This window comes from Podarcis cretensis (genome assembly GCF_951804945.1).
Source record: "Podarcis cretensis genome assembly, chromosome: 9".
NCBI classification, from domain to species: Eukaryota; Metazoa; Chordata; class Lepidosauria; order Squamata; family Lacertidae; genus Podarcis; species Podarcis cretensis.
This window is the reverse complement of record NC_137178.1, coordinates 51,540,651-51,568,436: the sequence shown is the minus strand read 5'-3', so window position 1 is coordinate 51,568,436 and position 27,786 is coordinate 51,540,651. Positions and strand designations below refer to the sequence as shown.

The 27,786-nt window shown below is 39.6% G+C and overlaps 1 protein-coding gene across 26 annotated transcripts in view; it reads right to left on the bottom strand.

The window, feature by feature from the left end:
- The window catches only part of TENM3 (teneurin transmembrane protein 3), a 1,288,912-nt gene that overhangs the window by 288,707 nt on the left and 972,419 nt on the right, over positions 1-27,786 (bottom strand). For 21 of the 26 annotated variants that reach the window (XM_079991304.1, XM_079991293.1, XM_079991322.1 and 18 more), the window contains 2 exons: positions 15,826-16,128; positions 2,015-2,293 (listed from right to left, as the gene is read on the bottom strand). In XM_079991304.1, coding sequence (XP_079847430.1) covers positions 2,015-2,293; positions 15,826-16,057 — 511 coding nt within the window. In that variant the 5' untranslated portion in view covers positions 16,058-16,128. Of the gene's footprint in view, positions 1-2,014; positions 2,294-15,825; positions 16,129-27,786 lie in introns of those variants that run through there. The other 5 variants (XM_079991305.1, XM_079991307.1, XM_079991310.1 and 2 more) reach the window with 2 other exon arrangements.

The window sequence follows — 27,786 nt, the reverse complement described above, 5'->3', positions numbered from 1 at the left end:
GGATAGTTGTTGTTAAGTATGAGAAAAGGTGTTGATGGCCCATAACAGGGAAATCCTTGGGTCTCTGCCAACAGTGGATGCCAAAGTTACAAGGGGAGCGAGCATGTAAAAGGGTGGGAATTGCTTGGCAAGGAGTTTATGGAAAGGGAAAGCAAGAAGTGGGGAGAACTCCATGGAGAGGGTGGAGGGGCAGACAACATTAGGACTGGCTGGGAAAAAGGTGGGACAGAGGCACAGAGATGGCATTTAGAAAACCTCTGAGCTGCTGTGAAGAACAAGCTCCTCTTGAGATGCTGTAAGCTAGGCACTCCCTCCATCTGCACCCAGGTTGTAAGTATGTGTTAATAAACCGTATTTCTTAAAGATGATACTCTCTCCTGCGTCTTGATTCCCAACCGAAACACAACCCCAGGCCTGGAACCCCTTAGATTAATCTTGCTACCAATTGTCAGAGATTGTGGGTGGCGTGCAACCTTAGTAACAATATGATTTTGAAGCCACATATAATCCACATATTTGTTACACACAATCTTATTATACAATCACCACAACTGTGGAAGATTCCATTACACACGCGGAACTTTAAATGGAAAACAAATTAAGCAGGCCTTTCTAAAATCTTTCTGTAGATTCAGAAAGTACAATATTGGGGGGGGGGGATAAGGCTAGCTTCCTTTTAATTGGCCCCTTACTCCTGATAATAAGAGCTTTATCCTATTATTTTAAGCTTCATTTAAGGTAGGCAGTAGGGCCTGCGTAATGGACTACCAAGATTGAAAAAAGTGTCATTTTCTTGCTCTAGCACAAGTACCCATACCCAATCTCTAATCAAAATCAAAAACAGCCACAAACTTGGTTACTTAATCTCTGTCATTCTTGTTTCACGAAAGACTGCTACATTAGTTGTGTAGTGAAATATTCTACTTGTGTCACAATAATTACATTCCAGGATATGAGCAGGCTGCACATTTATTCTGAACAGTCCATGTCCTAAATTTTAGCTGATCTTAGCCTCTTTCAGTGGCTACATTCTTGATCAGTGATACCGTTAGTTTCACTGAATTAGGTGGTTTGGGATTAGAATTTCCAATTTTTGTTACTGGCCATGATCATTTGTCTTTAATAAGAAGACTGAAAAGAAAAATGTAGGAGGTTAAGCTTTTCCCACTACTTAATCTCTTTGCTAATAAAAGCTACAGTTGCTTCATTTTCGCCTGCCCATGCTGCTGTCAGAGACTCAGGAATATGTCTAAACATTAATTTATATTAGTGAAAGTGTTATTTTGTTTCTTATGACGCAGACATGTGGATTAAAGCTTGTTTCACCCAAGGATCATAAATTTCCTATAAATTTGCCTATAAATTTCCAAAACTAGGGTTCAAGTTCCCTTGAGCAAAACCCTATCAACACATATATCTTCTGAAGCTGTCGTATGTTGTCATACCATTGGGCTATCTGGCCTAGTATTGTACAAAGCATGTTTGCTACCAATGAACTGAAGAATTGCTTGACTGAAACCAAAGTATGCATAATACCTCAGAGGCTGCATGGGGCCTTTGGACAGTATATTGCTGATCCAGAATTAACCAGGGGAGCAGGGGAATTATATAGAAAGGCCATTTCCAATTTCCTAAGAAGTTCGGTTTAGATGTTTGTCAGCTTTTAACTACACAACAATCTAGTCTCCAAAGGACATTCTTTCCATTTTATCACAATTTCAACTACTTGTATCAAACTGATTTTTAAAGCACAATCAGATTTGTTCTTTAGTACTCAAACTTTCTTAATAAGCTATTTTGTGTACTCATTCATTCTCAGATTTTTTTCCAAACGGTTGATAAAATATTGTTCAAATTATATATTTGTAAAATATTGCATCCAGTCATCAATACTGGACACTGGCTTTTCCTAGAAAACTGTTATAAAAGTTGTTCAGAAAGTATGCTCATGCTTAAAGAATACATAAATACAAATCATGAAATAGTTTTTCATATTACACACAGAAAGACTTACCATTCTCACTGTCAGACTTGTTTTCATGCTCAGTATCAGTTAAAGTGAGGGCTGAGTTGGAACGGCTTGAGAGACAGGAACTGCGGCCTGATTTGACCCCCCTGCCCCAAAGTCTCATGGCATGCTCTGGAGACATCACTCCTTCATTTTCAGTATCAGCATCTGACCCTGCACTGATAGAGTAACCTCTGTGGGGGAGCCCCATTTCAGCACAAAATGCCAGTCCTCTTCGAGTTGCTGGTTCACATACTCCTAACTGCCTTAGGGTAAAATTCTGTCCTAATTAGGAAAGAAAAAGATAACAAAACATGAGAATCTTTTTGTTTTTTGTTTGTTAAAAAAACAGAATCCTTAAAATAAACACACTAACTACACATTTTTTCCCAGGTATATCCCAAGGTCTTTTGTTAAGCGCTACATGAGCTATAGTCAACTATATCCTTTGATCTCTAGCAATCTGCAGTGACCCTTACATTCTCTGGTCTTAGCTATTCTTTGTCAACTACTTAAGCACATCAGGAGTTCTCTAAGGTAGAAAAGAAATATAGAATGGCCTGTAAATGAAGAAGAGCTGGTTCAGCATATAGGATTAGCTCTAACTGACAGCCCTTTTTACTTTATGAAAGTGCAAAAGCAATAACAAGTATGTGTCAGGATTATCTCTTTCTGTCCTAGATAAAGCCCTAAACAACAGGGTACTATTCCATTCAGATGTCACCTGTCATTATAAGAAAAGTATGTTTCCCTTAAGAATAAAACATTCATTAAATTAGAATAAGGGCTTAATTAGTTGATCTTTATTAACTCTTCCTGCTTTAGCTGAATGCCTGAAAGCAAATAAATGCATTGCCTTTCCTGAAAAAGATCATGCAAGAATCTAGCAACATGATTATTACACAGATGTTTCTATACTTTCAATGTTTGGTTTGGTGGCTTAGTCAAATAAGACATATTTTACAAATTCGAGCTGGTTTTCAGAGAACAGGGATCACTATATTCTGTTTTGGAGGAACGGAAGAGATACAAAAATGACTATTAATAGTTATGTAAATAAATCAGGTTTAATCAACTTGAGACATTTAAGAGCATTTAAAATGTGGCACTTAAAAGTTATTGGTTTAGTAAAAGCTATATTTTAAGCTTACTTTTATTACCTCAAATCCTCACATGTATTTGTGATATACAGACTACTGGCATGCTCATTCCAGCTATTTTTTTCAGATGTTCTATATTATGAATCCTAGGAGCAACATCACCACACTGCTAAAATTGTAGGCTCTTTGTAGCTCCCTTTAAAATTACAGTCATAATACTATATTTTAAAAAACATGCACTCAAATGTGTATTCTATCAATTGTTTACATTACTTAGAAAAGTAAATAATCTACATCTGATATTTTAATTTCTCTTTTTACATAACTTGTTAACAGATTTCCCAAAGTTTTCTAACAAGCTCTCATTTAGTTGGTTTGTGAGTATTTTTACAAGCTCTGACATAAAGTAGTCTTGCAATAGTAAAGATATTATATGGTTGTAAGGTACCCAAGACATGGCTTTTTCAGTGGTAGTATTAAGATTGTGGGATACATGATTCATAGAGATCTGCCAAAACTCTTTTCTTACTTTTCAAGTGTCTACTGAAGGCCTGTTATTCTAATATGCTTTTAATGTTTGATCTTAGTGCGACAATTTGCTGTTCATGCTTTTAATTTGGGGGTTTGTCTGCTTTTATTGTTGCTGTATTATTATTGCATATCATTTATTTCTATTTTTGGAAGCTGGTGATTTTGTTTTAAACAGAAAAGTGGACCATAAACAACTTTTTCAAAAGCTATTTTCTGGCTAGCTTTCTAGTGCTTTTCCTAGTTGTTATGAGGCTCTTAAATGTGAATGTAATTTTTTAAAAATGCAGAAGAAGAAGGAAAACATTCTGAAGAGGAACAAGCAACAGCAGAATGAATGGTTCATGAAATGCAAAAGGAGTTAATGCCCCAGACCTTGACAGCTTTCAAGTGTGCCAGTTAATTCCTTATTGCTGTGGTCATATCAGTTGTGGCAATCAGTTTTATCCCAGTCAGAATTGTAAATGGATTCTGACTACGACACTCATAAATAATGAAAAACTGTTGCTGCAATTAGCTACAAATCAAATAGTACTTATCATTGAGATGTGAATAAATAACAGAACAAAAATGCATTGAGCAAGGAAAGGCAACTGTCACAGCAGTAAATAGCCATACTGGTGAGTGATTGTGTGAAGGCTATTAGGAAGGATGAATCAGTAAACAAGCAACTGTTTAAATAAGAATCATGCTATGTCGCCTATCAAAGTTTGGGTAAAGGTTGACATTCTCTACACAATCACTGATAGGTACACATCATGAGCACAATGTGGCCATTGTCCAATACTTTTAAGTTTAGAACCAAGAATGTTTACATTTGAATATACCTAGGAGAGTGAAGTGCAAAGAGCTTCCAGATTTATTGCACAGCCTTAACTCAGTATCACAGCTTAAACTAAGAACGGAGAAATTGTAGTCTTAGGAAGTAAACCCTGAAGATATACCTTAATGTGAGAAAATCACTGTGGTCTACTCTTGCTGGAACATGTAGATCTCAATGCCCCCATCCCATGTTAAAAAATAATAATATCAGGGCAGAACACAGAGCCGAACTGGGCACAGTTTCAGTGGCTGGCTCTTTCTCTTCCTGCCATAGAGGGGAAGGAAGGGAAAATAACCTTTGGTCGGCACTGGCAGCAGGAGAAGGAGCTGCTAGCCATTGAAGCCACACTGCTGCCAGGTTCAGCTCCGTTCCCTGGCTCCTCTGATGTCCTGATGCGATATCACATGCATGTCAGTCCCCACAACCTCCCCCACAAGTTGATACCACTGCTGGTCACTGTGGGTACGTATTACCACCAGGGGGTTCTGGCTGGAATAGCTACAGGGCAGGGATACCCCACCATTTTGGAAATCAAAGGAACTGTTCTGAGCAGCAAAACAATACCTATTCGACAGAAGAAAAGCCAACAACGCTCAGAACCCCCACTCAAAACAGCCAAAACAACAATATACGCCCCCAAACACAACACATTTTGTAAAAAAGAAATAAGTAACCCCCCTAACCAAACCCCAATTGGCAATAAATAATCAAAACTCATTTCAAAAAAGAGGAGTAGCTGGGACCCTTAACAAGTGAAAGAGTTCTGAGGATGCTGTGATACCCCATAGGTGTCAAATCAGGGAGTCCAGCTATAGAAGAACCTGCTAAAAGTTCATAACCAAAGGACCAACCAAACTCTAGATTCAGGACTGGTCACACTTTGATAAAGATTAATGTCAACAGGCTTTAATTTTAGCACCACCATTTTGGTGCTAAAATGGGTGTTGGTGCCGAACCCATTTTCTCCTCCCCATTTGCAAAATAACACTATGTTCTTCCCATGAACAATTCACATAGACAACCCTGCATTAATCACTTAAGGCCTTTCTTTGTGTGCCTCCATGAGAGGTACAGAAGGTGGCAACATGAGAATGGGCCTTTTCTGCAGTGGTCCCCATTTGTGGAATGTTTGCTCCGGGGAGGCTCGCCCGGCGCCTTCATTACATATCTTTAGACACCAGGCCTTTAGCTGATTAACATTTTATGTCCTTTTAAATGTGTTTGTGGGAGGGCAGTTATTGGTTTGTTTTGTTTTTATTTTAGTATGTATTTTGTATTCTCAAAGATGCCTGCAAATGAGACATGAATGCTGGCAACATCAACTCCACCATGTGGGAATCCCTTGCAGACAACCACAGTGGCCAGAGACAGACAGGTTGTGTATTCACAGCAGTGACCAGACGAGGAATGCCCACTGGGAAAATGCAACAGCACAACTGGATACCTTCATCTGCCCCAGATGTAACAAAACATGTCTCTCCTGTATCGGTCTATACAGCCACAGCAGGCACTGTAACTCTCCAAAAGTTTGACTTCACCCCCAAGGCACACTCCTCTGTTGTCTCCTGAGACAGATGGATGCCAACCAGGTTTATATGTTAATGTTGTGAATTGCCCTATGATCGTCAGATGAAGGGCAGTATATGAATATAATAATAGTAATAATAGTAATAGGGACGCAGGTGGCGCTGTGGGTTAAAGCCTCAGCGCCTAGGACTTGCCGATCGAAAGGTCGGCGGTTCGAATCCCTGCGGCGGGGTGCGCTCCCGCTGCTCGGTCCCAGCGCCTGCCAACCTAGCAGCTCGAAAGCACCTCCGGGTGCAAGTAGATAAATAGGGACCGCTTACCAGCGGGAAGGTAAACGGCGTTTCCGTGTGCGGCTCTGGCTCGCCAGAGCAGCGATGTCACGCTGGCCACGTGACCCGGAAGTGTCTCCGGACAGCGCTGGCCCCTGGCCTCTTAAGTGAGATGGGCGCACAACCCCAGAGTCTGTCAAGACTGGCCCGTACGGGCAGGGGTACCTTTACCTTTACCTTTAATAATAGTAATAATAAATGTATGCTGTGGCAAGTATGAAGTCATGAGATTAGCCCTATTTTAACCTTCCTGAGATGGGAGGAGAGTGTATTTCCCTTATTTTGATATCTACCAGGATGTTTTGAAGTGGCTATCCAAATGATTTTTCATCACTAAAAGAAGAGTGTCTTAAATTCAATTTCAGCTGACATCTCAAGGCAACTTATAAAGCCATGGTCCTGGAAAGGAATTATAGGGAGACTGAGGTGGCCTTTGAGGTGGCCTTCGTATGCAGAATGGGCCAGAGCTGCCATCTCTTTTGTTCATACTTTGGCTGCTCTAGAACACACTGAAGTTATTATAAATACTGATATGCTGGCATAAATAAGTATGGATTCACCTATTTTTCTTATATACACCTTAAAGAAAAGTCACCTTGAATCATAGTCATGAGACTCTGCCTTTAGTTTCTGACACTTCCTAAAAAGAAAACTACTAAGAAAAAAGCTTGCGACATGAATGTAGGCAGACCAATGTTAATCATTACACGAATAGTCTTCTGGCCTTACACGATTACTATGAAAGGAATGAAACATGCAAAACTCTGAATCTAAATATGTTGGCAAAAGAGTAAAATTAAAAATAGGAAAGGAAGCCAAGACCATTGGCACCAGTCCACTATCACCTTCGGATGTAATCACGTTGATAATAATGCTTAGCACTTACAATGATAACACCATCAACCCAATAAGCTCATAGCACTTTACAAACATTAGCTGATTAAGACTCTCAGGTATCTTCATACTATATGAAAAGCTCCCATCTTAGAAATAAAGAAAATGAATTAGGGAAGTCTGCCAGTTGCTGAACAAGGTGTTAGTTGCAAAATAGTAACTCACATTTTGTCTTATGTATGCTTAGCCTTGAAAATGCTGTCTCCACAGCTCTAAAAAAAACCTCTCTCTGAGAGCGAATATCCCAGACTGGTGTGTGTGTGTGTATGTGTGCATGGGAGGCACCAAGTCCCCTGGAATCCTCTGTTTGCGGTGTGTTAGGCTTCTCTAATTTATGTAGATTACTCATAAAACTAAAATACTGTTCCGTCAGCCAGGCATCAGAGCAATATGCAATAAATTCTCTCCTAGAACCCACTGTTTCTATAGAACTTCCTTGTATCATCTATTGTTACAATCCTGTTTTCCACACATTATAACAGAACAGGGCAAAGCTTGGATTTTTCTGCATGATCAGTCATTTTAAACCCAATGAAATGATTTATTTCCAATGAATTTCCTTCTACAATTATGGTAGCCTTAGGCACCACAGTATTGCAATGTTAAACATTTCCACACTGCTCCTTCTTTCCTATCCATGAGCCTTGTAGTTAAGAGAATCCTTTCCCACTCAACCCACTTCTACAGACATCAGCTTCCCTTCCTCCCTTCCATGGTTCCTTTTTATTACCCCTTACTGGTTGGCAGGAGCTGGGACCGAGCAACGGGAGCTCACCCTGTCGCGGGGATTCGAACCGCCGACCTTCTGATCGGCAAGTCCTAGGCGCTGTGGTTTAGACCACAGCGCCACCTGCGTCCCGTAGAAGTAGATAAATAGGTACCGCTCTGGCGGGAAGGTAAACGGTGTTTCCATGCACTGCTCTGGTTCGCCAGAAGCGGCTTAGTCATGCTGGCCACATGACCTGGAAGCTGTACGCTGGCTCCCTTGGCCAATAAAGCGAGATGAGCTCCACAACCCCAGAGTCGGTCACGACTGGACCTAATGGTCAGGGGTCCCTTTACCTTTACCTTACTGTTGCATATTCTAATTACTCCATCTTTTCCCTTTTTTCATTTTTTCTCGGCGTAATTTTTACTGTTGAATTTAACCCTGCTAACGTTTTAACTTTATTTTGTCAGCTTTGGCCCGGTTCTCCAACCTGTTAAGGGTTGTTGTGTTGCTACCTCATTTCTGCTTCTGTCTCATTACCTTTGGTTCCTTGGCGGCATCTGATGAGATTCTTTCCCTTGTTTTGTTCCGTCTTGCCTCCATACTATAGCATGAGCTGCCTCATACAGCAGTAGCATAACATGTACCAAAGAGCTGGAAGCCCTCTCCTATCTTCTGCAATAGCAAAAATGCTGCCTTGGATGCCAGTTAACTAGGATTATCATGTGCTAACACTAGCCGAAGGAACTACGATATATAGATATGGAAAATATAACTGCAGAAGTTGCTTTAGCAATGTAAGCCTCCTGTAAAATTGCCCTTAGAAACAAAACCTCAAACTCTGTTTCTTTTTCAAATACTTATGTGCCTAACTCACAGGGGTGTACTGAGGATTAATTAGATTATGTTTCCAAAACGCTTTGAAGATGAAAAGCAGTCTAACCCACTTTTATCTCCCCCCGCCCATTTTGTAAACTCTTTACAGCAGGAATAAGAAATTTGTTGGTATGTAGGCTGAAGGTGACAGCAGTCAGTTGGTTGCTACCAGAGTTATCCTACTAACTACACAGTTCTAAGAAGCCCATACTTTTTAGTTTAAAAGAAAGCACCAATTCACCTCAGTCATGTTCATGTTTTCCTTACGACTTTAATTCAGATCACATAAACCTGCTTTGGTCTGTTTATACACGTTAATGTTAGGATTGCAAAGGGTAGTAGTGAGCCTTCAATAAACAGAATCAAACACACCACTGCACATTATGGAGTCTCTATTATTTTACATAGTATCTGAGGGCATCAATGAATGGCTATGAAAAAGACAACTGAAAATGTATTCTGACAAGACTAAGGCAAGGATGGCTGGCAGGCATTGTAACCTGGGGCTTTTAAAGACACCTGTCACAATAAGTCCAGTTCTCTTGGTCATTATGCTTGGCAAACCAGGTTGCAGTGGTGATATGAACACATTCACAATCTATCATGTGGGAAAGCTTTAAGACCTAGTTACTTTTATTAATGCCTTTCTTTACCTCAAAGTTAGATTAAAGCCTTTTAAGACTGTTGCAGAAACTGCATTTGGTAGAGAATTTACCCGGGGTAAATTTTGCAAAGTGGCACAAAATGCAGGGTTTGGAGCACCAAATGGCACAAAACTAGAACAAAAGTTTGGCTTCAGTTGGGGGGAGGATCATGAATTTCAGGAACTGCTTTGGTGTTCCATGGTTCCAAGCAAAAAAAAAAAGTGACAAATGGCATACCCTAAAATTCACAAAGGTTGCTTTCTTGAAAGTTTCATCAACATATAGAGATTGCTGCTGACTGTCCCACAGTTATGAAACTTCCTCAGGAGAGTTGCTCATCACAGCATTTGAGTATCTTCATAAAATAAGGCCCTTCTGCTCTGGCTGGCATTTTGTGGTTTTGAATTAAACCAACGGAAGACAATTTTATTTTCCATTTTATTCTTTTTTCTGTTTCTTGCCAAATCTCCAGCCTTACAGTCAAAAAGCCTTTACGCCTGTAAGCCTAAATGTTCTTACAAAGGAAGTAGGAATTCAAAAGGGCTTGCTTTCAAGTAGTGGTTGAGATCAGCCTGTAAATCTTTAAAAGAAGGTGGGACATATACATTTGGTATGTAAGAATGATAAGACAGATTTGTTTAAGTGGTGTGTTTAAATACAGGCATTTAAAGTTTAAAAGAAAGAAAACCATGGTAATTTAAATCTTTTCATGCTGCAGTTGACATTTATAGCAACTGAATAAGATTAATCATATAGCTCTCCCGATGATTCATGTTGAGTAGCTAATATTTAAAAAGTAATAAACTTTGGATTCACATTAATTAAACACTGAAGTTCTGATTAATGTTTTTGATTTTTGCAGTCCTTAAAAAGACAGTCTTATAGTTCACTGATTTTTTTTTATTAATTTTGATTTGGAACAGGGTAGGTAAAATACAGCAATGGAAGCAGATGATGGGCTTGTTTTCAAATGCATGGCACTAGGTTTGCAGTTAGCTGTCCTGTAACCTCAATGTAAATTCTTTGAAAATTCAAATATTGGAATTATCATAAATATGCAAAATAAAATTGCATTAATGCAAATCAATTTGCATAATTTATCCTTGATAGCAGAACATTGTATTTACACACTTAGATAGTAGAAAGTAATTTACATTTCTTTATCATCATCACATCTATCTTTAAAACTTTTTGTAAAAAATAAACAAGCTCGTATACACTACAAAAAGAAGCTTTAAGTAATGATTTCATAGTGCCAAATTTCCACCCAGAATCAGATACTATATAAACAGAAGTTCATCAGTTGCCTACTTCAGCTTTTATTTGACCGGCAAACAAGGGACTGTGGCACATTGGATACTTAAAAAAAAAAAAAAATCATACTACATTGTGTGATGTAGAGAAGTATTTAATTAGAATAGAAGAAGAGCCTTGCTGGCTCAGACCAAAGGTCTATTTCTTCTGGTGACCAACCGGCAGGAAGCCCAAAAGCAGGACCTAAATGCAACAGCTCCAACTGATTGTATATTAATGTAAAAATTATTACATTTACTTATTAACATATCAGCGTACTTTGTTTCTTTGCAGTATACCAAATGCAATCTCTTTCTGAAGAAGACCCAATGTAAAGAGGTTAATCTTCAAATGCTAGAATGATTTATACTTTTATGTTTATTAAAATATGCTCCTTGACCCTGTCATTATCTAAGCATGCCAAGGGTAATCTGAACTTTCTCAAAGCTACCAGTAGTAATCACAACTGCTAAAACAACAAGCATTAAAAGAAGCCAATAGGCCAGACCAAATGCTTTTAAAGACCAAAAAATAAACTGGATAGACCCATATGCCAATATAGATAATACTCCAGGAACTGCCATTTCACTCCAAGTTCAGCTGCCAAAAACCCATGAATACTGGCTGACTGGTAGCTAAAGGAATTATACACTTTTGTGAAGAACATGGTACAGTAGGCAAAAATAAGTACTCTCTACCATATTACACTGGGGACGCGGGTGGCGCTGTGGGTAAAACCTCAGCGCCTAGGACTTGCCGATCGCATGGTTGGCGGTTCGAATCCCTGCGGCGGGGTGCGCTCCTGTCGTTTGGTCCCAGCGCCTGCTAACCTAGCAGTTTGAAAGCACCTCCGGGTGCAAGTAGATAAATAGGGACCGCTTACCAGCGGGAAGGTAAACGGCGTTCCATGTGCTGCGCTGGCTCGCCAGATGCAGCTTGTCATGCTTGCCACGTGACCCGGAAGTGTCTGTGGACAGCACTGGCTCCCGGCCTATAGAGTGAGATGAGCGCACAACCCTAGAGTCTGGCAAGACTGGCCCGCACGGGCAGGGGTACCTTTACCTTTTTACCATATTACACCAATACCCCTATTAATTCTTTAAGCACACATTATAATCCAGCACTACAAATGCACATATGAGTCTGATTAAGAAAAGCAATAGAAGATCTATAAAGGTACCCCTGCCTGGGCCAGTCGTGACCGACTCTAGGGCTGCGCGCTCATCTCACTCAAGAGGCCGGGAGCCAGAGCCGTCTGAAGACACTTCTGGGTCACGTGGCCAGCGTGACGAAGCTGCTCTGGCGAGCCAGCACCAGCGCCACACACGGAAACACTGTTTACCTTCCCGCTATAAAGTGGTACCTATTTATCTACTTGCACTTAAGGGTGCTTTCGAACTGCTAGGTGGGCAGGAGCTGGGACCGAACGACGGGAGCTCACCCCGCTGCGGGGATTCGAACCGCCGACCTTACGATCAGCAAGTCCTAGGCACTGAGGTTTTACCCACAGCGCCACCCGCGTCCCAGATCTATAGATACATGGTTTTTCTGAACTTGCTCAAAACAGCAATCCACGCTGCATAGAAATTTCCTTTTTAATTTCCTTTAATTTTGGGATGAGTAATGGATTGTATCGTGTCAACAAACTGAAGCTCAGTCTAGATAAAAGGGTAGTTAGTAGGTGGTTATTTGAATAAAGAACAATCCTAGATGGGGTTGCACATTGTTGGTGTCTGCTGAGAGATCCAGTGTTGTCACTGGTGGCCCAAGTGGCATCCATGGTAAGCTGTACCTTTCACCAGTTATGCAAAGATTGGTGTACCTCCTGCAGCCTCTACCGGACACAGATAGTATGGTCTACTATCCATGCCCTAATTATCTCTACACTGTACCACTACAATGTTGTATAGAAGGGTGCCTTTGAAGATTTATCAGAAAGGTCAGTTCCCACCAAATGCGGCATCTAGTTTACTGTGACCAACTACAGAGAGCATCTATCACCAGTTGTTATAAAGCAAAAATGATTTCCAGTTAAAATTCAAAATGCTGACAGTTACCTATAGAGCTCTCCATGTTTTAGCACCAAACCAGAATACATTGGGCAGGGAGGGGGGTAACATCATTGCACCTCCCCAGCTTTTCCCTTTTGGAGGAGATGAGCTGGTGAGAAGATAACAAATTTATTTAAAATCTGGCTGCTGTGGCTTCTGTGGCCACTGAAAAAGCAGCAAAAACAGCACCAGCAACTACAAATAACAAAAGTTAGCTATTTATATTTTATTCTTAATTCTGAATTTCATATAATACTTGGTACATATTAAGTGTGACTCAGATTAGAAGCATTAAAATGAATGAACATGACTAAGTTAGGCCCATTAATTTCTGCGGGTCTACTTTGAGTCAAATGTAGCTGAATGCTACCCACTGAAATTATGCGTATGTTTATCCAACTGTTTACTTTGCTGTATTTTGATCTATTTGATATTTGTAATTGTTTTTCAAATATCGTTCTGCATTTTGATTACTGTAATGTTTATTGTGAGATGCTTTAGACATTGGTAATCGTAGAAAAACATATAAATAAACTACACCAGCTGTCTGAAAGATTCCCTTTCACCACATGAACATGACCAAACTCTATACTCCTGGAAACCCTCGCCAAGTCGCACCAACATTTCAGGTTGGTGGTTAGAGAAAGCATATTTTCAGCCGTGGTGTCTCTAATTTTGAATGCCCTGCCCAGAAAAAGCTTGCCTGGAAGCCCTTTCTGATTTCTTCATGATGCCAGCAAATATATTTTTTAATTTGTCCAGGCATTCTAGCATATTCAACAACTAGTTTAAGGCTTCTTTAATGGTTCAGTGGTGCCAAGAATAGTCATAGTACAATTTCTGTAATTTTATATTATTTTACTTCTTGACTGTTAATGTATTGTTTTGTACTTTCAACTGTATGCCACCTTGAGAATTAATATACAACAGTAGCTCACAAATTTTCTTTAAAAATAAAATTCAACTATTTATAATTGCTTCTGAATTTACAGTGCTTTTGAATACTAATTGCTGGAAATGAAATGATGGGAGAGTGTTATTGTGCTTGAATCCAGCTTGCTAGTCTCCCACAATCATCTGGTTGGCCATTGTGAGAAGAGGATGCTGGTCTAGGTGGTCAACTGGCCTAATCTAGGAGCCCTTATATTCTTACATTAGTTTAAAATTAATGAATCAATAATTCATTAAAATAATTCAAGGCAATTCCAGTATTTACAGTGGACGCTCAGGTTGCGAACGTGATCCATGCAGGATGCACATTCGCAACCCGCAGCGTCCGCAACCCGCAGCGGCGCATCTGTGCACGAGCGGGTTGCGATTTGGAGCTTCTGTGCATGCACAAAGTGCGATTTAGCGCTTCTGTGCATGCGTGACTGCCAAAACCCGGAAGTAACCCATTCTGGTACTTCCGGGTTTCGGCGGGTCCGTAACCCAAAAAAACACAACATGAAACGTCTGTAACCCGAGGTATGACTGCATATCCTTTGAAGACGAAAGCTTAATTATACAAATTTAATTCTTATCCTTATTATAGAGAGAAGTGGTGCAAGTCCTTTTTCAAAAGCATTTCTGACATTCTGATCAAGTTGCCTCTGGCTGACCAGAAAATAACGTGGATTAGCTGAACACCATCCAAGGGAATGGTGGTAATTTACTAGAACTTGCCATGCTTATATGCCTCCTGAAGTGAACAGCACTGCAGTATTGCAGATAGAGCCAGGCTACAATGGAAGCATCTGAAAGTACCCTCAGGTAATGCCACATCAATCCTAATTATAGTCTAAAATCATTTATCTAAAGGCCAGGAATATCCTGAAGAATGACAATTTCAAGTTTTACATACGTTCTGTTGAAGCCTTCTTCCAACAGTCAAGTTATGCATTGCTTTATAAGACCAAAATCACTCAGTATTTCAACTGTATGTCAGCAAATTACATCTGTATTGCCACAGGTTCCCTAGCCCTGGATTATCCATACTGATTTATGACAGAACCTGAACCAAAGACGTTGAAGTTCATATTTCGGTAAATCTTCTGGGGAAAGTACTTCTGTAATAATGAAGTAGTCACAAAGTGTTTTTTTCACAGCCTGTCAATGTTCCTGCTGTTGGGACCCACCTATCTCAAGAGACAATGGAAGGTACTTCCAGAGGTAAAGTCAAACTGCTGCACTAACAGCACCGAAGTGACCTCCCTGGGGAGGAAGGCCGGGCAGTGTGTATGGAGGCTCTGGGCTGTCCAGACAAGAAGACACCCCCTTGGCCTTGCTGATGTGCTCTAAAGGAAAACAGAGCAATATATTTGACACCAGCTTGGATGCAGGAGTTGCCAGAAGGAGGCTTACAAGGGACCATCCAACCGTCTTAGGGACTCCACTCTGGATAGCGCAGGGCTTACTCCTTAGCCTTTCCTTCTCCCGAAGATATCCCACAAGGCAGCAGAGGTTTCGGATTAGAGTTTTCCTTCTCCTAGATGGGCTACCTTCACATGTTGACAAGTCCCATTTGCTCATACGTTCCTGTAAAGGTGCTTAAACCTCACAAGTGGCAGTGTCAAAAATGAACTGGAAAAGACAGGATCTTTGTTTCCTTGGAACAGCTCCACAACAATATGGCAAGTCAAAATAGTTCTGCAGTTGTCTTACCAGCTGTGTGGGCTGGCAAGGAACCAAGGCTGAAGCCCGTGCTGCTTGTTGCTTTCAGGGACTGAGTACATTGCGTTAGTATTTCTAACCCACAAAATAAGAATCTCACAAATGTTCCAACAAATGCCTTTGTTGTATTTGATTTGGAATATACATAGGAAAGAGGACATTCTCAGCAAACCTTAGAGATTAAATCAGAGTATTTTTTAAAGTAATGATCATGTCTAAATCCCCTGCCATTTGTTAAAGGAGTGTAAAGCAAATGCAATAGTATTATGAGAGAAATTTCAAACATTCCTGAACAATTTATAAGACTGACATTAAGGGATCACCTAAAGTATGAATTCTGCATACTGGTATACAAATGTATCTGTTAACTGCTTAAGAATAGTATGCCTACCTTGTCTGCTATACTCATCTGACTCCCGGTGGACCAAGTCTTTTACCCGGTTTCCATACAGCAATCTGGAGGAATCATGATCAAAAGCTTTCAAAGTTTCACTTGAGCTGTAGGACTTCTGTGTAGGAACTCTGCACTCATCGTTTTCTGTTGAAGAATTTGTGTAACGCCGTTCCTTGTCTCTTCTGCCCTTTGTCAGGGAGCAATAAGGTCTGCGTTCTTTCACATCCATGCTTCATTCCTTCTGTATGCACATCAGGCCAGATTACTTGAAATTCTGATCTACATTCAATTTAAGTCCACCTGTAAAGGGATTAAACAGATAATATATAATTTATATATTTGTATAATCAGGTATGTAAGTAACAGGAGCAAAACTATTAATCAAACTACATAAAGCTGACTTTTAGCTGTAACTGAACTGTGTTTGAGAGAGACCAACAAAAGGTAATTATTTAACAGCATGACTGACATCTTAGCTGAGAGATCTTGGCCAATAAAGAAAATTACAGCATGAAACCCACAATCCTAAACTAGGGAGTTATTCCCACTGAATAAGTACAACTTGTTTCCAAGTAAATACACATAGGTTTGTATTATCTGGGTATAAAGGTAAAGGTAAAGGTACCCCTGCCCGTACGGGCCAGTCTTGACAGACTCTGGGGTTGTGCGCCCATCTCACTTAAGAGGCCAGGGGCCAGCGCTGTCCGGAGACACTTCCGGGTCACGTGGCCAGCGTGACATCGCTGCTCTGGCAAGCCAGAGCCGCACACGGAAAGCCGTTTACCTTCCCGCTGGTAAGCGGTCCCTATTTATCTACTTGCACCCGGAGGTGCTTTCGAACTGCTAGGTTGGCAGGCACTGGGACCGAACAGTGGGAGCGCACCCCGCCGCAGGGATTCGAACCGCCGACCTTTCGATCGGCAAGTCCTAGGCGCTGAGGCTTTAACCCACAGCGCCACCTGCGTCCCTTATCTGGGTATAATCTACCACAAATTGCTGGTATGCTCTCTTAATGCCAACAAGCGAATACATCAGGGGTGGGAAATGTTTTCTGGCCAGAACACTAGAACCTTATCTTCACCACCCCTTGCAGGCCAAAGTTGGCAGGTGGGTGGCAATGCCCACCTGTCAATCGCCTGGCATCACAGTGATTTGTTGCAACTTTGAAAGGGAGCAGAGCACTTTCAAACAGCCCTTTGTAAACTTCTTCATGCAAGGAAGATTGTGTTTGAGAGCCTTGAGCAAGGTGTGCACCCACTACCCAACATCTGATAGGGGGATCTCACCCAAAAAAACAATGAGGGGGCTGAAAGTGCCCTGGACCCTAGGAGCCGGCACCTATGCACAGAAACATATATGGTGAATATAACAGAGAAATCAATTATGTGAATTTTCACTCAACAGGTAGAAAGCAATTTCTATGACACAATAATAATTTATTGTAGATTTTAAAATTTATGAAATGGGTTTTGCACAAATGACTGTGCCACTATTTTGCCTTGAGGCATAAAGAAACCTCTGAGAACTTAAATACCTGATAGTAGCTCATGAACAGGGCTGTTATTTCTTGTAGTAACATGCCATTTCTCCCACCCACCTTTTGTCTTCAGGAGGCAGAACCTAATGATATCTTTTTTCTCAGTGGTCCTTTCAGTATTAGATATTTGAAATATGCCACTTAATTAAAATACAAAGCTTGAGCAATGGAATGTGCCAGTTCCTATGCAAAAGAATATTACACTGAAATACAGAATTCATCACTACGCAATATCAAGCTGTGCTTCTTTCCTGTCCAACAAAAGAAATCTAAAATTCCTTTCTTTCTGCTCACTTATTGCCTTCAGAGCATTTTGTTTCAAACAAATTAATCAGTCATCTCCCTTAAACTGATTTGGAGCATTTATTTAATTTGCAATCATATTGTGATTCAGAATTCTAAGAGGAACAGGTCTTTCACCATCTTGTCTTATCAAAACTATTCTAGAGGGCTGAAATGCTTTCCTGTATGAATCTCAGGTTTTATATATGAAATACATATTGTGAATACCGAAATCACCCTTCTAAGAATTTTGTTACACAAAAATAATTTTGTTACATTTCAAAACTAGTAAGGAGCAGCATTTTCTCTTCATGTCGGAAGGTGTAGACCTCTTGCCCAAATGTCAACTCCTATGTATTAATACAAAAGTATTTCCAGTGCTTATCAGTGTACTACTATGATAGAACATGTATGATATTTCTTTTTATCGAAAACGTGCACTGCTCCAGAAGGAATTGCACTGATACCAGGGGATGAAAAGCCTGCCAACACCAATATTTTTAATACTTCTATATCATTCCCAGATTTTCGCGATCAGTGTCCATGTTTGTCCTGAATTTAATTGTTGAAAGTGCTCATCCTTCTCTGAGAAACAAGGTTTGCATTCCTGCTCCTTCCATCCATTATTATTTCAGCATCCCAGCTCAGCTAGCTCAGTTTCCAATAAGCTCACTGCTGCTTCTAAATGTATCCATTCTAGGCTCTTTTCCCTTGCCATCCATTTTTCCAGTGCTATCCATATTGTGATCTTGAGGTAGGAAAGTGAAGGTATGCAACCATACCTTTAAAAATCCTTTTAAAGGAAGAAGGAAGTATTTTGAAAGGGATATATGTGGAGGCTACAATCAATAGAATCATTTCAAACCATTACATATGTTTCCCCTTCTCAGATATCTTCCTTTCCCCTACAAAACAATGTAGGGGATGGTAAGAGTAGTGGTTGGTATCTGGGAATTTTCCTTCCCAAACAAGGAAGAAGGTGCCTGGAGCCCCCACCCACCCTGTTTCATATGGTTTAAATTAGAAGCTGATTATGTTCCTAGCATTGCTTAACATGTCTAAAAAATTTTTTTTGGGGGGAGGCAAGTGTGTGACAGACAGAAGGACAAAAAGAAAATCATGTATAAAGGTACAGGTAAAGGTATCCCTGACCATTAGGCCCAGTCATAGATGACTCTGGGGTTGCGCGCTCATCTCGCTCTATAGGCCGAGGGAGCTGGCGTTAGTCTGAAGACAGCTTCCGGGTCATGTGGCCAGCATGACTAAGCCACTTCTGGCAAACCAGAGCAGCGCACGGAAATGCCGTTTACCTTCCCGCTGGAGCGGTACCTATTTATCTACTTTCGTGCTTTCGAACTGCTAGGTGGGCAAGAGCTGGGACTGAACAACGGGAGCTCACCCCGTCGTGGGGATTTGAACCACCGACCTTCTAATCGGCAAGCCCTAGGCTCAGTGGTTTAGACCACAGCGCCACCCGCATCCCTAAATCATGTACAGTGGTACCTCGGGTTACAGGCGCTTCAGGTTACAGACTCCGCTAACCCAGAAATAGTACCACAGGTTAAGAACTTTGCTTCAGAATGAGAACCAAAATCGTGCTCCGGCGGCGTGGCGGCAGTGGGTGGTCCCATTAGTGGTACCTCAGGTTAAGAACAGTTTCAGTTTAAGAATGGACCTTCAGAACAAATAAAGTTCTTAACCCGAGGTACCACTGTATACCTGTATGTAAATTAAGAATTCACAGAATTACTCTGTAGAAAATTTGCCCCTGGAAAAGAAAACCAACCGAGTGCTTTTCCATGTGGAAAGACAAACATCCAATATATATTTAGAAAGGCAGGCAGTCTGATAGTAAAAAGCTTTCTGCAGTGTACTACAGTACAAACACTCCTCTAGAAAGCTGCAAAAGAGGAGTCGAACTACAAAGCATGAATTTCTGCTAAATTTAGAAGGGTATTTAATGTTGAAACTTAGAGATTGTCAATCAGCAAAGGAGGTCAAGAAAAATAAAATGTGCTTCTGGCGTTTTAGTGTGGAGTTTCTTGAAACTGTTGGCTTTAAAAAAATACTTTCGATACCACAATGCTGTCTCATTATTGCATGACATTTTCACCTTGTCATACTATGAACTTCTTCAAATTGAAGGCCCTTTTTCTCCGATCAAGAAATCAAAGTATCTTCTCTACAGAGCAAACCAATGACAAATAACATGCAACTTTTAGAACTGAGGTTATAACTTTATGATCATTTTTTATGCCAAAAAGTACCTGAAAGGTAAGTGAATTTAAGTGCCAACAAACTTTAGTCAAACTTTAGTATGTTTTCATTTTCTTTCTTATCTCTATCATGAGGAGCATGTTCTAATGGGAGTTACCAAAATGCTTTGGCTATCTTCATAACATAAGTGAAACCCCCCAACAAAATTGCATAACTAACGATTTCAACAATTTAAATCATCTTTTAAAAAACATGACAACATTAAAATACTTCATTAGAGATTTTTCCTATCTATTGCTCTCACATGCAAAGAAGTGTAAAGATTACTAAACAGGTTCTGCACCATTAATGAAATAACAGCACAACATAAATTGTTTGGTAGTTATTCTCATTGATCTTCGTAGTTTTAACTGTATTTTGAAACAATGTATACTGTTTCTTTTTATATTGTAAGCCATCTAGGAAATATTATTGATAAGTATTATTGATAGCTCTTGATAGGAACTCAGTTCTGGAACCTCTCTGGTGGGTGCCATTGCCAGTATGAGAGAACAAGGGAGGTGTTTGTGGAAAGTTCCGGCACCTCTTTTTATAGAAAAATAGCAGTGATTAAAATAGCCAGGTGAATGATGTTCTATGAAATGCTTAATTCAGAATAATATTTCCGAAGATTAAATCTATAGTCATGACCTGAGGGGACCATTTCATACACATGAATACTGTGTCAGAGGATGTTTCTTCAGTATTTTTTAAATTCTTTTTTTAACACACACAAAAGGCACACACAGCTATCTTTATATCAACTGTATGAACTTCTATATCTAGCTGGGAACTATACATGCTTAGGAGCAGGCTTCTGCACATATATCTGGAACTGCAATCACAGTGACAGAACAAGAAGATGAGACTGCACATGTTGAGTCATTTCAGAGATTAAAATTCCATGCATATTCAATTTACAATGAATAATAAAAAAGTAATGGGCCAAAATGGGTCAATACCTGAAAATGTGTTTTGTTTTGTTTTGTAAAAAAATAGATAATAAAATTATGTTTATTTCTTTATACTTTTATGTCACATGTTTCTTCCATCATGGAACGCAAGGTTCCATGTGTGGTTCCCATCGGGCCTCCTACCTAGACACTGACCAGCTATGGACCTGCTCAGGAGTAAGAATATGTAAATATATAGAAATATGTAAGTATTCAACCACTGGACTTTCGCCACCCAAAATATTGAAAGATACTTAAAACTTCCATTATACTAAATTAGGATGAAGTTTGATTGCTCTGCTCCTAACCCCAAGCACAACCAAACTTTAAAAGGTAAGGTAACTCCAGTAATTATATTAATGGTTAAGTACAAAGTTTCAGATCTCTTTAGAAACCTCAGTCTATTTTTTTCCCTACAGCTCTATTTACTGATATAGAGTCTGCCTATAATTAAAGTATATTAGAGGTAAGAAAAGAAGATGAAAATAGTGGATTTAATGGTTGGCTGTCAAAGAGGGGAAAATAACAATACTGTACTATATTGGTTCCACAGAGCTGGAAACATATATTATTATAACATGTATTTGAATTGTTGCTATGTAGATTAGGCTTTGGGGTCATGTTACAGAGTGTTAACTGCAATATCCAGCTAAGTTTTTAGCATGCCTGCAGGCCTTTTAAACTTCTATGGAAAATTACAGCATTCACTTCAGAACAGTAGTTTCACCCACCAAGTTCCCTTAAGGATTAATATGGTTTGGCAACATGATGCCAGTTCCAGCTAATGCATATAATGCTCTCGTCATCCTTCACATGCTTTGTATGTCCTCCTTAGGTTGTGTAGTTTTAAGAGAAAACATTTGGTTTAATTTTTTTTAATTTTAAAAAAACCCAGCTAAATTTTGAAGGCAATAGCTAACAATACTGTATGGACATTCTGCCTTAAAAAAAACACAGCCACACACAGAGAGAAAAGTAAAATCTACAGTAAATCACAATTACAAATTCAAAATTGATGTTAATTACCATGCATCATATGGATAAAATCAACAGTGATTATAGCAATAGTTCACAAATTTCACAAATAGTTCACAATTTCACAAGGGAAATTGGAGCAGAATGGATAACTGGCAGGTGGGATCTAAAATCTTTTGTAACGAAGAATCAGCAGTTAGCATATCCTTTAATATATGATGTTGCTTACTTGTAAGAGCACCAAACCAGCACCTCTTTCCAAGCACTTATATAGGATGCTATTATCTCCTTCATATCTTCTGTTCACTAACAGTGGCTGAGATCAGTTTGATATCTCTCTTGTCTTCCAAAAACATCTTGTTTCTAGAACTTTTCACTCCGTCCTAGGTTTACAAGAGCCTTAATTCCTTAAATATCTCTCAGCGCCCCCTTTCATTATTTCAGTTTGTCTAATGACAAGGATTAATGCTACATAGATAAACCATCCATTTTCCTTTTACATTTTGATAGGGAAAACTACGAATAAAAAGAAGGAACAGAAGTCATGAATGAATGAATGAATGAATGAATGAATGAATGAAGTGTCAGCCATCAGCCATAGCAATAAAACAACAATACAATATACAGTGGACCCTCGGTGTTATGTATTGAAGTTCTCACCCTGGCCACCAGGAGTATCATGCATATACCGTAGTTTTCACTCAGGTCCACATCAGTTACTTTAGGCAGGAAACCCTGGGTTGTTGTTGCTACAATGTTGATAGCCGGCTGCCTATAAAAGCAGGCCGGCTGAGCTGTTTGCTGTTCAGTTCTGTTCCAGCTTACAAATAAAGAGCTGCTTTGGAGAAATCGCTGTGTCGTCTGCTATGTCTACCCACTATCTAACACTCGGGTTACATTACCTTCGGGTAACATAATCCTCGGGTTGTGAACGCGGCAACCCTGTTTCGCAATGTGTGCATGCGCAGAAGCACTTAATTGCGCTGCACACGTGCACAGAAGGGCACCTCCAGTTATGAAGTTTTCAGGATGTGGCCGGGCCTGCGGAATGGATCCCGTTCATAACTGGAGGCACCACTGTCAAAGAATAGAAATAAAAACTCAATTATATAAAATACATTTTAGGGTTTTGAATGATTTTTTCCCCCTGGCCACAGCTATGAACGTTTTACATTGCTAGTGTTTAAACTTCAGGTGTTCTCTAGTTATCTTTCAAACAAAAAACAAAAAGAGAGATTAAAATCAAAATAAACACATAAACAACAAAATATTGGTTGGTCGGAGCAATAATTTAAAACAAAAAACAACTGCATAAGATAACTTTTCCAAAACTGAGAGGGCAGGTGATCTCAACACCGGATAATCCTTTTAATCAAACTCCCTATTAAAAAGTGAATGTAATGTAAACACATCACAAGGCAACTTGCTTATTTCAGGCTGTTCTGCTCATGGAATTTCTTTGCTACTGCAGGAATCTGTTCTAAATATAGTGATAAATGTCATGTCTCTGCTCACTTGTGTAATAATGTATTAAGCCACTGATCAGTTCCAACATTCATTTTGAAATTGAAAAGCTTTTTCAAAAGCAACAGAAACAGATTCTGTAAATTTATACAGATAAATTACTGACAGATGAATATTGACAACTTCAAAATGTATTTGAGCAAATAATGAGCAAAATATATTGGAACAGAACTTTGTGGTGTGTATTTATGCTGCTCTGTTGCCAGTCTCTTCCTGCTTTATATAGGAAGAGATCTATAAAACTTTAAAGTGGTAAATTAAGTCATCAGAAGTCAAAATAGTCTTAGGAACAGAAGTATACAAGACAGTGCTTTATCTATTTTTAAAAGAAGACATAATATTGCATACTATTAGTCTTTTAAGCTTATTCTTTTGTGAATTTATTAATTATTAAGCAATAACCTCCTGGATATTTATATATATATATATATATATATATATATATATGTATATATAATATTAACATTCTCTCAACAACAGACTTTATTTTCACATATAAAAAAGGGCAAATAATAAACCAGTACAACTATGCTAACACGAAAAGCTTAAATAAAAACTCGAGTTTTACATGGTGGCACGGGAATTAAGAACTGGCCAGTTCCACAAAAAAAGGACACAATTCACATAACTAATCATCCATAAAACCTATTACAAATAAACACAAGAAAAATTCAAAACACATAGAAGAGTGATGGAATTTCCACTTCAGTGACTGATAAAGTGAGATATGTCAGAAATCAACTGAGCTGGAAAAATGATGCTCTGAAGAGGTGCTTAAGATGATCTGTAGCTATGGTCTACCATTAGTCAAACTGATGACTCTTAATACATGGATATTTTGGGTCATCTTATCTAGAATCTTAAATATCAGAAGACTGTCTTCATGTACAAAATAGCCAAGTATGATTCTGAAGCCGGTATTCTGAATAAAGAAGCCCTGTCACGAGACCAAAGCCAAAACTCTCCAAGCCATCAACAACCCCTATATTTTAAGATTAATCAAATACAAAATAGCACATGATCTGTTTTCTCTTATTTTCCAGTGCTGCAAAATGCACAGGTGGCTAGGGTGTAAAGCTGTTCACCAAATGGGCTTGATCTTTAACAAGTACTGTACTAAATTTCACAGAAGGCTTGCTGGCACTCAGAATAGGTATCCCTTCTTCTCCTACCTCTCCCCCCACTTACCCTTTTGAGTCAGAGAACAGAGGAAGTCAGCAGAGGGGACTCCACAGGAACTGATGGAACAAGATTCTTTGGGCCTTGAGCTACTAGTTTCATAATCCCCACTGAGAACTTTATTTACTGAAGGTATTTACATACACCTTCATATTCAGAATATCTAAACAGTGTGCATAAAAAAATCATGCAGAAAACATACAGAGAAGAATAATTAATCATAAAAACAGAAATCTACCTTAAATTGCTGCTGAAATAAGAAGCATTTGCCATGCACCCGACATTCAGCAAGGAGGGTGACTCTCTAAGTTAGTTTATATCTTTTCATTGGTTTATAACATTTCCTTCTTGAGGAAAATTATTCTAATGACATCAAATATCTATCCTTCATGAAAAAGCAAAATTTATTGGGAGACACCCACAGCTTGTCTCCTTTCCTAGACCTAATTAAGTGGGCCTTCAACCAGGGGGAGGAATATGCTGCCTTGAGTTCTGTCAGGGAAAAAGGCAGGGTATAAAATAATATCATCATCAGGTGCACTTGGCTTGTCTCAACTTTGTTTACTTTGAACAAAATTCAGTTTGCCTTGTAAGGAGGAGATAACTTAAACCACAATCCCACTACCACACTAAGCAAAGCCTTGGTTTGGTTGCTACAACACGCTGAGCTAAAGGAATGTAAATAAATTTGTAGAAATTTATATCTATATTAAGAATTTATAGAAATCACGTTTTTCTAAGAGAAAAGGTTGCATGCAAGTTAATTTCAAAACATCAGCTGTCCCCGAAAATGTAGCTGTTGTTGGCACCTGTCTGTCTTGCAAGACAATGAAGATTGCCTCTGAAGGTGAGTGCATGCCTGGGCAGTGTGTATGGAGGTCCTGGGCTGACCAGATGACAGGACCCACCCACCCCGGCCAGCGTCGCTGATGTGGTCCAAAGGAAAGCAGAGAGCAATACGTTTGGCACCAGCTAGGCTGCGGGAGTTTCCGGAAGGAGGCAGACAAGACACCATCCAACTGTCTTAGGGACTCCACTCTGGATTTGTGTAGGGTCACTCCTTAGCCGTGACTTCTACTGAATATATCCTGCAAGGCAACTGAGGTTTATGCTCAGAGTCTTCCTTCTCCTAGATGGGCTGCCTTCCCAGGTTGATGAGCCCCTTCTGCCCCTCACTTCCCTCTACAGCATGGGCAGAAACTGCCTTCTTGACCATTGGACTCACTATTGGTCTCGTCTGCTCAATCCACCAGAGCTTGTCTGTCATTCGGGGGAAGTCTCTAAATCATTGAGGGTCTGAGACCTATTGGTTACCCTCACTTGGATTAGTCAGCCAGTCAAATACGTTCAAGGTGAGGCTGCTGTCACATGCTGACAGCTTCTAGGAGCCACAGGTAAGAACTGAGTGCAGGGTGGGGGACCAAAGGTGGACAGACTACCCCAGAAAGAGCACAACATGTCTCCCACCACAGGTACTACCCTTTCCTTAACACCCCATACACATGATAAAATGTAGTAAATATTAATTAATCCAGCATATACATAAGACTGAGTACTTATCTGTTCAGTTCAGCACCTACAAATTCAAATACTAGATTTTCTTATATCTTTTCTTTAAATAAACATTATATTTAATGAATATAGTCATTACAAGTGCCATAAAAAAATCTAAATTATCATAGATTTTCTTGTATTGCTTCAAAGCGATTTCACTTCAAAAGGGTACTTCAGAAAATTATGAAGCTGTTGAGAAAGCTTCAGTATGCAAACCAGTAACCATCAACAAACCATGCAAAACCACAGGGATGGATGGTAAGCATCATAATCATTCACAAATATTCACCAACTTTTAGTGGTCTCCACCATTTGAAGGGTTATAATTTTGAGAATTATTCTGTAAAATGCTTTCTTAAAGAAACCAATTGTGAACTAATTTGTCTGGAAACATCACCAGCAGCCTAGCAAATAACAGAACAGGGATTTCTATAAGAGACGGACTGAGAAGAGCAACATGCGGGAAGACATTAAGAACTGATCATTTGATTTGACATTGGGGGATTATTTGATAATAGTTTGGGGTGGATTGGAAGGGATTTAGTCAAGAGGATTTGATTGCTAGGTTATTGTGGTATATTTTTGTGGAGAGTGAAAATGAAATCTGACTTCGATTTTAACAAGAGAGATTTGTCTAAGGACAGTATCTTTTTGCTTAAAGAAAAGGGAGAACTGACAACGAGAGGCAGGATTGCTTGAGAAGCAGCAGTGAAATGACTCATTTGAGTGAAAGAGAATCGCATTCATGAAGGTTGAAAGGAATATGTGGGACGAAATGCAGGTAGGAATGGTGGTGAAGGAGAAAGATGTTGAAATGCTATAGCCAAACAAAGGAAATGAAACAATACAAACGAAAGGGGAACAATTACTGTTCACTATAGAATAATAAAAATGGAGGAATGTGAACAATAAAACAGAAAGCTTACAACTATACCAGCAAATATAACAATGAAACAAAAACAGAAAGCTAAGGTAGATCAAAAGACCTATCTTTATTTCAGCTCACAAAAGCACTTACTCCTTGGTGAATTTATTTCTAGATTTATTTAATTCTATACCCCACACCTACTAACGAAAGCACTGAAGGCAGCTAACAAGCCACAATACAATAACATTATTCTAAAAATAAAACAACCCAATTAAATACCATAATGCTCATTTTTTTAAAAAAACACAATAACAATTCCAGGACAGCCAAGCACTAAACAAATCAGCCAAAGGTGCTTTTGAACAGTCATGTCTTTACCATACAGTGCCTTACTTGGCGAGGCATTCCACAGGACCTCTGCCACCACAGAGAATGCATTAGCCTTTGTTGCCATCAGCTGAGTCTCACAAAGTTAAGGTATCCAGAGAAAGGCTTCAGATGATGATCAAGGCATCCATGAAGGAACATGAAGAAGGAGGTGGTACATGGGTCCTAAACTAATTAGAACTTTGAAGGCTAACACTGGCACCTTGAAATAAGCCTAGCAATCACCAGGTAGTCAGTTCACGTTGTATAAGATTGATGTAATTGAATCATAAGAACACAGGAAGAGCCTGCGGGATCAGGCCATTGGCCCTTCTAGCCCAGAATCCTGTTCTCACAGTGGATGACCAGATGCCTGTAGAAAACACTCAAGCAGGAGGTGAGCACCACAGCACTTTTTCCTACTGTGGTTTCGAGAAACTGGTACCAAGATGCATTGTTGCCTC